This window comes from Vanessa cardui, chromosome 24, assembly GCF_905220365.1.
Source record: "Vanessa cardui chromosome 24, ilVanCard2.1, whole genome shotgun sequence".
In the NCBI taxonomy this organism is placed as follows: Eukaryota; Metazoa; Arthropoda; class Insecta; order Lepidoptera; family Nymphalidae; genus Vanessa; species Vanessa cardui.
The window spans coordinates 1,129,291-1,141,857 of record NC_061146.1 but is presented as its reverse complement, the minus strand read 5'-3'; the positions used below and the strand labels follow the sequence as shown (position 1 = coordinate 1,141,857).

At 33.9% G+C, this 12,567-nt stretch overlaps 1 protein-coding gene across 1 annotated transcript in view; it reads left to right on the top strand.

Moving 5' to 3' along the window:
- Positions 1–12,567, top strand: part of LOC124540347 (trichohyalin) — a 104,462-nt gene that overhangs the window by 79,030 nt on the left and 12,865 nt on the right. The window contains exons 4-7 of the mRNA XM_047117863.1: positions 942–3,694; positions 3,798–3,928; positions 4,501–4,674; positions 4,981–5,143. Coding sequence (XP_046973819.1) covers positions 942–3,694; positions 3,798–3,928; positions 4,501–4,674; positions 4,981–5,143 — 3,221 coding nt within the window. The remainder of the gene's footprint in view (positions 1–941; positions 3,695–3,797; positions 3,929–4,500; positions 4,675–4,980; positions 5,144–12,567) is intronic.

Genomic DNA, 12,567 nt, shown 5'->3' with positions numbered 1-12,567 from the left:
TTCAACATGTTAAGCTTTTAGTGTCACATGATTCAAGTACACATTCTCTTTAAAATAAAACATTCAATGTTCGTTCGAAACAAAACATAATCATTTGTTTTGTTTTTAAAAGTGAAAATGTTCAAGACTTTCACTGTGCGTCCTGTCTTGGCTCTCTTAAGCAAGAGCTTTATAAAAGAAAAGTATTAAAGGCACTCAGATTTATAAAACAAAGGGTAATACAAAATTATAAACCGAATACAAATCCTTGGTAATAGGAAACTGACTTGGTTTTTCCCTCGTGAAATGTTGAAACACTAAATCGAATTCGATGTAATTTTCTATGAAGCAAGCTTAAACCCCAAGAAACCAGATAGGCTTCTTTTATACGTAGTACTCGTACTTCAAACCTATAAACGCAAGCAAACCCGTAGGGAGCAATACGTACTAACATGTTATAATATCATTTTTGCTTGGATTATAGTAATTAATAAAGAAGAAATATCAGTTATAAGATAAAACGTGTTAATAACAAATAAATATTAATTGTGTTTACGTACTAAAAATAATAATGCAACACTATGCCTTTACAATTTATTTTTTTCATCTTCTGTAATACGCTTACAATTAATAGTACTTAATTTACTTCCATCTTTGTATTAATTTATATTATATTAAAATAACAGCTGATTGGTTGAATAGTTCAGGACACGATAGTAACTCTTCACTTTTGTAAATAGACTATGGCTTTGAAAGATGCAAAAAGCTTAAATGCATTTACAAAAAGCTGTAAACCATATCTAATATGTTACTCACTGTCTCTTATTCCACTGGCTTACTATTTGAATATGTATGTTAAAAGGATAGTAAATAATTATGTATCCAAATTAATGATTCCAAAGTGACATCTTAACTAACACCGTTATTATTTTTAAATATCTGATATATTTGCTTGATTGCAGGTAAACCGCGAGAGCGGGTTGCCTCGGACCAGCCCCGGACGATACGAAAGGAACCGTTCACACATTTATCCGAACAAGAACTAATCGAAGAAGCTAACAAAGTCATTGCTCAAGCGGAAAGCGTCACATGCACAGCTGATCATCCACCTGAGAAATTCTTCTCTCTTCCGCATAGAAGAAAATTCAGAGAAGACAAAGATCGTAGAAATAGTGACGACGGCGGTATTCCAGAGGGTAATTCTAAGACACCTCTTGGTAGGTCTACTAGTGATGTAAGTCCTAAGAGGAAGAAAGAAAGGACATCCCTTTCTACGTTATTTAGAAGAGCTCAAAGAACTAAAAGCCCCGATGCACCAGTGGTAGTAACAACGAAGCCTTCAGTTATCGTCAAGAGGAGTAAAAGTGACGTATCTGATTTAAAATCTAACACGAATCTTAACAAAAACAAACCCATACGGAAAAGGTCTGGAAGTGAAACGGAAGAATTCTTAAAGTCGTTGAGAAATAAAAAGACACAACTATCGCCAATAATCGAAAGCTCACCGAGAGAAGATTATTTTAAGAAGATATCGCCATTAGATTTACTGCATAAAGAAAAAATATCTGAACGAGACAGTAACAAATCTGACGAACCAGTTTCGATTGATAGCAAGAAGGTAAACCCTATCGAAAAACCACCTCGTTTCAAAACTCCAGAGAAAAACGAACCTAAAGCACCTAACAGAATAAAAAGAGGTAAATCTTCAGAAAAGGAACAATCGCCACCAATAACTGAGACACCCAAGCGCAAAACAGACGCAAAAAAGACAAATCTTGTCGATGAAATAGATTCTTCTCTAGCAAAAGATAGTCCCATTGAGATAAAAGATAAAATTAAAGAAAGTATACGAAAAATCGAAGAAAACGTATATGGTCATAAGGAAATGAAACACAGCAGCCAACAACCTCCTGAAAAGCCTCCGCTAACGAGAGGTAATACGGTCGGTCATATTGTACGAATTCTCAAAGAAGATCAACATTCATCCCCTCCTAAATCCCATCTGATATCACCACCGAACAGTACTAATATAAATCAGCCATTTTCTTACACAAAGCCAAGCACAAGTCCGGATCCAAATCTTTTCATAAGAAACACAAGCCCCGACAGAGTACCGACGCCTGTTAATAAAATGACAGAAAAAGGTGTCGTCTATGCTCAAGTAATAAGAGATAACGGTGATTTACGCCCACATTTTCCTAAGCAAACAATGCATAAAACATTTTCTCCGTCAAGAGAAAAATATGGAAACTTTTCAGATGAAGACGAAGGACTTGGATATGAAGAAAGACATAAATATTCGTCTGAGCGCATAGCTGATTACAATTACAAGAACAACGATTCGAAATATAATTTTAATGAAGGATTCAATATAAAAGAATCACCCATAAGGCCAAGATTTCGAGAATACAAGCTAATGAGTTTTGATGAAATTGAACCCATGTATGCAAACGATTATAATGAAAGAGAGATAGATAAACATGGACCTATTGACAGCTTCAGAGGAAGAGCTGACGGAATGGATACAAAGAAAAAGCCATTCGAACCGGACACCAAGATTGACTTAGATTTTAACGAGCTCAGCCATAGACGAGAACTCCTCGAGTCTCGTTTAAATGCAAGAAGATTTGAGCGTGAAAAGATAAATTTTAATGAACCAATTTCAAAATATCTCGAAAATGATCCAATATATGAAGCAGAAAAACGAATGAAGCAAACGGAAAAGTATGTAAATGATACTGTTAAATACTACCGCCATACCTTAGAGAGAGATGGAATTGAAAGTACAATTATAGAAGATTATAAATATGATTCAGATAATAACAAAATAAAATATAACACAGAATCAAGAACTACTAAGAAATCATCCAACGATGAATTAGATCGTCGTGAATTTATCGATACATTGAATCCATCTAGATACAAAGATGAGAGAAAAATATTTCCACCTGAACCAGAGTATGAGCCACCTAGCTTAGAATCAAATCCTGGTAAACCAATATCTTCACCAGATGAATATAAAGAGAAGAAATACAAAGTAAAAAAACATTTTACATCTAGTCATGATCTGCTTCAAAGTGGTCAAAAATATAAATTCAAAGATGACTGGTTCGGCAAACGTAAAGGTCATTACGCGTCTAACCCAGAAATAGCGCAGGAGCGAGAGGAAGATTACGCCAATCTTGGATACAACACGAAACATGAGTCTTATCACAATTCACTCCGCCGTGCTAAAAATAAAGACAAAGATATTAAGAACCATACCAGTATACGCCGTCATGACTCAGGTGATAGTAGGGACTACTATCGCGAACAGATGTCCCCGCGTCGTTTCGATTTCGATAACCGTCTTGTTGATTCTGGAATCGAAAATGACTTTAGACATAATTCCATCGGGGAAATTCATAGAACTAGACATAGACGTCATGAAAGCGATGAGGATGTTCGTAACACGTCTTTGTTTTTGGCTAGCGAGAGACAACACACTGAAGACAATTATCCAAGTGAGCAAATATACGCAAATGGAGAGTACTTGGCAAACTACAAAGATTATAGAGAAAATAGAAACGATTATATCCCCAGAGACAGAAGTGCTGAGGATGGTTCGCTTTTAGATTCAAAAGGGCGCCGTTATGAGAAAAGTCCGAGTAGACACGATGATAAAGTCAGTGCGAAGCCGCCGAAAGCTACTAAAAAGCTTTCTGGACTCGAAAAGGTAACTTTTTTGTTTAATATTCATTTAACATAACGAAAGTAATGCTTTTATCTTAATTAATTAAAAAATAAACCACAATATTCAAGTAATTATTATTTTACAGATGAAACAACTGTTCTCCCGCGACTCTTCTAAGAAGAGCAAGAAAGAGAAAGAGATAGTCCAGCCTAAAACTCGCACCCGGGTGCTCAAGAGCCCTGAACATCTTGCCAAAGACGACCCTGAGTACAAAAGGTACCTAATAAGCACATTTGAGGTACAATCAGTAAACTCAAGTGATCTCGAAAAATAGTGAATCAGATCTAAAGACTTGTATATTATAGTGTATTTACACTTGTATTATGTTCAAATCAATAATTGCTTCTAGCTAATGTCTTTATTTAGAAAGGAGATCATAAAACATTTTATTTAAATAAGTAAATTCACATCCAAGAAAAGATACTCTAAATTTTCCACTTCCAAATTCACGCCTTTTTGTCGCCACTCTTTTTGTGCAAACATTATATCCTTCAACAAGTTTTCTCAGGATGTTTCCTTAATCTTTAAGCATGAGATGAATTATAAATGAATAATTCATATATTAGGAAAACAAATTAATTTTCAAAACATTTTCCTTGGAAAACAAAGACCTCAATCTGTTGAACTATTTCATAGCTCACTAAATTAAGTAATTAAATGATTACAAATATAAATTCTGCATCTAAGCTTCAAGAAACGCCTTCCAGGTCTCAGCATTTATGGTAACTGTTTATATTCTTCTTTTTTCTTAGATAAATGATATGATATGCATTTTATTTATCGCCTAGGTATACAGACCCAGAACCTAGTGACCTGGATGTAAGAAAGCGAGATGATCATAAAGAAGACATGAAATATAGACGTTCAAGGGAAGATATAGACAGATACAGGAGCCCCGATCCCCGTGAGAGCATCGAAAAGAGACGAGAAGAGAAGTACAGAGATTCCGACATGGAAGGAAGGTAAACAATTAAAAGCTGTAGTTTATTTTTCTTGTCAAACTCACTGTGATAAAAAAGAAAACGTAAATTGTATACCTCGTATCTCCAACAAAGCTAAATTCCATGTCGGCTTGAGTCCATCAAAAACTTCCTTTTGAGATTAATGTTTTAGTAAAATAGCTATACCAAAATTAAAAGACAGGAGGTTCATTTCGACCAAATTAGTGACTTGGATATTCTTGCAGAAACTAAAGATCTTAATTTGTTCTATAAAACAAATAAAAGGTGTTAATTGACGCTTAAAATTTCCAAAACAAATATCTTTAGATTTGAAAGAACAATAAAAGAAGATAGAAGATACAAAGAGCACCGCGAGGAAAGGCGACGACAAAACTCTTCGGAGAGGGAGAGCGATCGACCGTCGGACGTGGAAAGTGATCGACGAAGGACCAGATCCAATACTGCTGGCCCGTTGGACTCACCAGCCCTGGTAAGTTTAATCAACCATACGTTTACCTACTTTATGATGGTTAGGTTACCAGGACGTAAGAGATGATCAGTGGCGATGATTCACTAAAAATGGCCCATCTGCCAATCTTCCTACCATTTTATAAATAAAAAAGGCACGTTCCGAGGCCTTTAAGGAAAAAATTCCGCTGCTACTGAAAAAATTAACCATTATAGTACCGTTTACTTGTAATGTAATTATACTATTGTTTATTTTCTTTGTGTTTTTGATTCAAACACAGAAAATTGGATACTGTCACCAAGCGTTGATGGGTTTTTTGTAACGTTTAAATTTTTTTTTTCTGTTCTCTAGTCGAATTTTCCTTTACTTTAATATAGTCTTAAATACACGACCATCAAAAATACAAAATACACTTCAAGTCGTATGAAAAGGATTCATTATCAATTTTTAAGCTAAATATATTTATGTTATGCTACCGTTTGGCGGACGAGCATCTGGGCCACCTGATGGTAAACGGTCACCACCGCTCATAGACAATGGCGCTGTAAGAAACATTAACCATTCCTTTCATCGCCAATGCGCCGCCAACCTTGGTAACTAAGATGGTATGTCCCTTGTACCAGTAGTTACACTGGCTCACTCACCCTTCAAACTGGAACACAACTGTACCAACTATTGTTTGGCGGTAGAATATCTCAAGGTTGGATGGTATCAACCCAGACGGGCTTGCACAAAGCCCTACCACCAAGTATAACATAATATATAAACTTTTAGAATTACGTTCAATAAGTTATTGCTTGCTGAAATATCTTCGTAAATAGCAATGATATTCTAATAAACAGATATGTCATAATACTAAACAACAGAAAAAAGTGTGCCGCGCCGGGGACTGTTTATTTTACATTTCGTTACAAGTAAAAAGGATAGCTTGATAAAAACAATAAGATAAAGGGACTACTAGATGTTTTAATTACGTAAAACGTATTACTACGTAAAACGACTGAAGGCAAACGACCCAATTAGGACGTTTTCTAGTCTTCACTTTTTGCGCGTTAATAACATATCTGTTTACTAGAACATCATTGCTAAATAGTATCTTTTATTGTAGGACAATATACAACAACAGCCTGTAAATTCCCATTGCTGGACTAAAGGCCTCCTCTCCCTTTTGAGGAGAAGGTTTTGGAACATATTCCACGCTGTTCCAATGCGGGTTGGTGGAATACACATGTGGCAGAATTTCTATGAAATTTGTCACATGCAGGTTTCCTCGCGATGTTTTCCTTCACCGCTGAGTGAGAGATGAATTATAAAGACAAATTAAGCACATGGATCAGCGGTGCTTGCCTGGGTTTGAACCCGCAATCATCGGTTAAGATGCACGCGTTCTAACCACTGGGCCATCTCGACAATCTTTTATTGTAAGACAATATATTTGCGTTGAACAACTGAAAGATGAAGCGGATGACCTATCGTAAAAGTCAGGGTTCACGTATCTGCTGTCTACGTACTGATCGACTTTTTTTGTCAAACTCTGTCTGTCTTCTGTTTTCCCTATGAAATTCTACTTAACATAAGGTCTGATAACATAAGGGTGTGCGATTAATGCATCTATTGTTTTAAATTTACGTTTTTTTTATATTACCTTTTACTTGGAACTGTAACATATTTAAGTGAATTTTCAATGAAGAATTTGAAACATTCAAATGCGAATTTAGTTGTTTTTGTCACTACAAGGAATACTCTTGTTGAAGGAACATTTTTTGTAAGAATTGTATGTTCATTCTTCTTAAATTTACATGTTATACTAGAATACTTACCAAAATTAATTACTATCAAGAATTCTGAAACATTTCTCAGATAAAATATGTATGTTAGTTACTTGGTAGATTCCACCCAATTATCATTTTTTCTATTCATAACCAACGCTACTTAGTATTGTTGTGTTATGATTTAAAGTTTTAGTGAGCCAGTGTAATCAAAAGCACAAGGGATGTAAACTTCTGAACTCCTTAGACTGATACGCATTTGGTACTGTAAAGAATTGTTAATATTTCTGACAGAGCTAGTTGTATCGGCGGTGATCACTCAATGTCAGTGATGTGAATTCAACACAAGTCGGAAACGTCTTTATTAAAAAAAAAAAAAAAAAAAAAACAAACATATATCTTGCGTTAAAATATGAAGAATCTTTTATTATTGACAAAACACAAATAGTCATTGACAGCGTACCGCAAACAGTGACCAAACCAGCTACTGACCAAGTTAAACCGTTTTAGTTTTAGCATTCAATTTTGTAAATACAAACTTACTTTGTATTTAGCATTGAATAGAGCGCGTGTCCATTATCCACATATGTAAACAATAGATTAATTGATAGTTCTGTTATATTTATATCTGGAATCTCAATTTAAATAGAACAAGGAACGAGTAAAATAAAACGAATACTATAGACATTATATGAATATTTTCAATAAAGCCATAATTGATTCTCATATTATCAAGCTGGATTTGGATTGGTCCAGTTAATAAACAGTGGTTTTAAACTCGGGTAAGCTGCTTAATTTTCACGCACTTAAGTTTATAGTTGAAATATAACTATGTAAAGATGATTGTTTGTTTAATCTGAAAATCTACAAGTATAGCTTCAAAAACACATTTTGCATTAGATCCTCCTTTGTTGATAAAAGTATACGACTATATTAATAATAATATTATATATTTTTACCGCCAAACACAATACTATTTCGGTTAGAAGGATGAGTGGACCAGTGTTACTTAAAGCACGTGATACTTAACAACTTAGTTCCCAAGGTTAGTGGCATTGGTGATATGACAAATTATTAATATTTCTGACAGTTCCAATGTACTTTCCATTATTTGTGAGACCAGCTACCTATACAAAAATGAAGTGTTGAACAATAAGACGCATTGGAATGCACGGTTAATGAGGGCAACATCGCTAAGTTCAGCTGTTTACTTATGTAATCACTGCTGTTTCCTTAAAAGTTTGCAGGAAAGATGTAACATCGGTCAATGGAATCAATGAGATACCAAAACGTTTAGACCTCGAGAAATTATTGCGATACATGTTTGGTATAATTCATAAGTTGTTTTTCGTAAACTATTACTAAGGTATTATCCTTTTTAAATTCAGATTTTGTCGTTTTCAATATTATAAGCAGATATGCATTTATTAAAAATGGACATTCCGATTATGCCATGTACGAGTTTGTCATGTACCCAAAATCTTGTTCAAACATAAATCCTCTTAAATAAGAAAATTCCCATAAAACAATTAAAGGTTTGACCTACGAGTCAAATAGCAATTAGTATTATAGTGAGGCAAATCAAATCATAGCCTTCTTTACTTTAACCTGCCCCCTGATATTGTGGACCACAACCTTGATCTCGAGCTCGCCGATGAAGGAAAAGATTATGATCTGATATCTGATACGATATCTAATCTGAAATGTCTGATGAAAATTTACAAACCATCGAATTGTTCGAAAATCTTCTTCTCAAGAAACGCTTTCTCAAGAAATGCTTTAAAAATACCCTAAAAGTCTTCGTATTTTACAAGATGATACAACAAATTTATAGTAAAAATTAAAACGCCAAATAGCGTCTATAAATAGCTACCTTCTAATAACTCATCAATGCCACCTCATAGCATCTATGTGCACAATTGTTATAAACGTAAGCTAAGTACAATGTTTCCCAATAAATCGCGTTCATCTTGTAATTTGAAACAGAAGTGAAAGTTCTGAGAAGGTCCAGATCAAATGTATTATGGTACACGAGAATAGGTACTTCGTTTATAAACTTTAACTTGTAGCTCTTAGTTTTTTTTTAACAGAAAAAAAAATTGATATTGTTAGATGACTTGTGCAATACCTTTATATATATATAGTGTTGCCAATAAAAATTATAATTTATGCAAGTCTCTTTTTTTTCGTCTGGCAATTACGACACATAGGATATAAAAACCTTAGTTTATTATATTTTAAACAATCTCGTTTTGAATCGGGGTATACTATATTTATACTGGTGCAGAAAACCTGCCTCTAAGTGTTGCATAAAATGATTTATTTTTTTTAAAAAGTCGGTAAGATAGTGTGACTTATCGATCATATTTAAAAAGTTGTTATAATAGAGCCTAATCAAAAATCACAAATAGTAGGTTTAAAAACTTTGCAAACAGTAAGTACTCCAGAAAATTTGAATGTATTAATTTTTTTTTAACAAATAGCTTAAAATTTTAACGATAGTTGTTTTATAAATCCAAACTCAGTTCGATTAGATATAAATAAATTTATTTAACATCATAGGTTCAATCGACACAATTCCAATTTGTACAATCAGTCACCCTTAATTTTGAAGATAACCCCATTAAACCCGGATTCTGACCACCGACCGCTCTCTTCCATTTCTCTTCTTTTTTCTCCTGTCACCTCACAATGTGTCCAGTCATCCAATTGGTCAACCGAGCTAATTCCCCTTCCTTAACCAGCCAACCACGATGCAACAGTGTTACCATAAAATCTAAATCAGAATAACATGAATAAAAATCATCGCAGTTGTTTTATAATTAAAACAAGTTTTATTAAAAAAGTTCATCATGATAAGAAAATGTTCGCAAATCAAACATTTACCAAGTAACATGGGTGGAGTAAGGCGGCCATGTTGCGTATTTTTCAAATAACCGTTAATGTCACAATAAACTCAAATGTCAAAAAGCATTCGAATTTCAAAATCGCTTCGATGTTTGATAGTTTCGTGTCAAAATTATTACGTACTTATGAAACATTTAGCGATCGCGGACAAGGAAACGGTTGTAAACTGCAAGATTTACAATTGTGACTCCGTTAAAAACAATAAGACTAATGATTTAATTGTTTGCTCGTCACAATATATTATGTATATTATACAACAATATTATGTATATTTACAATAATGCCAAGCTTTTGATTCTGCAAAACCAATAATACCTTTCTAGCACGTTGGCAGTGGCATCATTCTTTATTTTTTTCCATTCCTGTGGTAGGGGGCGTTTAAGACCTGGTTTAAAAACTACACTAACACCGGTACAGGAGACCTCGTATTAAAGTTTGTACACCATAGCATTATTTTTTCAATAGGTATTATATTAATATATTTATCCAACAACAACAACAACCTGTAAATTCCTACTGCTGGGCTAAAGGCCTCCTCTGCCTTTGAGAAGGTTTGGAACATATTCCACCACGCTGTTCCAATGCGGTTTGGTGAATTACACATGTGGTAGAATTTCTTTGAAATTTGTCACATGCAGGTTTCCTCACGATGTTTTCCCTCACCGCTGAGCACGAGATGAATTATAAAGACAAATTAAGCACACGAATAGCGGTGCTTGCCTGGGTTTGAACCCGCAATCATTGGTTAAGATGCATGCGTTCTAACCACTGGGCCATCTCGACTCATATATTTATCCATTACCTACAATATATCAAATATATGTTACGGCCTCCACACGACAGAGAAAACTATGTTTTTCTTAGTCGCTCAGGAGACACATACGAGGCGTATATCAGACCTCACTCTGCATTAAACTAGAGCAGTATTTGTTTCTTTGATTTTATTTTGCAAATTTCTTCAAATATATCAATTATATGATTGAATTTTTTTGCTAAGATAACATAAAATCCCCGTTAAATATATTTTTTTTCTTATAATAGTTAACACGAAGTTTTAACACAACGCAAATTGTGTACTTTTCACACCAAACGATCGTGCCTCATTCCATGTTAATAACCTCTTAAATTAGCATTATTAATGAATATTTGTCTACTTATAATTATTTTACATATTACGACTATTTAACCAACGTTATGTTTAAAGAAGATGAAATATTTTTCGTGTTCGTATTATATTTGGCTGCTTCACTAGTTTACATGGTTCAAATGCCGAGGCAATAAACATTGGATTATTTTTTCTTCCAAAAAATTCTCGAAAAACTGGCTGAAAATGTCCAACGACAGGAGTTAAGCAACTGACTGTGTTATTGACATTTTCTTTAGTTCTTAATTCAAACGTGTAATGTCTGGAATAACATGACCTAGAACGTACAAATATCTACACTTACTGGGAAATTGGCCTTGTCTATATATGTCTTTACAATGAATTAGACTCTGTCTTGTTTACTATTCCTAAAGTGCTAAGAAACTAAATTAGTAGATTTTGATTAAAGATTTGACATGACACTTATTTAAAAAATAATCCAAGCAAAGACACAATATTTTAAATTTTTAATCTATGGCAACATTTTTCAATTAACTTTATAAGAACTATTACATTTTTAAATCATAAGTTATTTAATTTCAGAATCTGAATTAACATTAACATTTCGTTGCGATTAAACTGTATTTTTTTAAAGTTATTTTGTTCACGACTGTTTATAATTGAAATTCTAGTGATGTTCACACGTTGAAGTTGTATCGAGTGTCGATACAACGACCGATACGAATGAATGATACGGCATGGGTGGGGTTTCTTGAAATAACATAATCAGTTACTTTGATTATTTTACCGTAAGGATATAAAGGGACAGTTAATATGATATGTTAGTTATGTAATTAATCTAAATAATTATTAACATTATAAATGTGACAGTAACTCTGTTTGTCTGTCGCTATTTCCCAGTCAAACCGCTGAATTGAATTTGATGAAATTTTGTATGAAGCAAACTTGAACTTCAAGAAGGGACGTAGACTTTTTTACCTGACACATTACAAGCAACACCCTAAACGCGATCGAAGCAGCGGACAACTACTGGTAGACTTTGTATTTTTAAATGTTAAAAAAGAGTAACTACTGAGTTTCTTGCCGGTTCTTCTCGGTAGAATCTACTTTCCGAACCGGTGGTAGCTTCACTTAATTGTTAAATGACGATTCAGATGTGCTTTTAAAACCCTACTTGAATAAAGTTTATTTTGATTTGATTTGATTTAGAAAACAGATCAGTACGCATGAAATGAATTAAATTATAATGTTAATGTGTGAACAAATTAGTCGCTTGGGAATGTTTGAGACGATAAACAATTCAAACGTCCAGTTCATTGATCTCCTGTATACTTAATAAGTTGCGTTTAACTCATATATTGTTACAAAGCAAGCATTGAATATTAATATTTTGAAAAAAAAAATATGGTATAGGTTAGCGGACGAGTATATGGGCCATCTGATGGTAAGTGGTCATCATCACCCATAGATAATGACGCTGTAAGAAATATTAACCAATCCTTACATCGTCAATGCGCCACCAACCTTAGGAACTGAGTTGTTATGTCCCATTGACGATGTAAGCGTCATTGTCGATGAGTGATGGTGACCACTTACCATCAGGTGGCCCATATGCTCGTCCGCCAAGCATTTCCATTAAAAAAAATATAATAATAAAACTATAT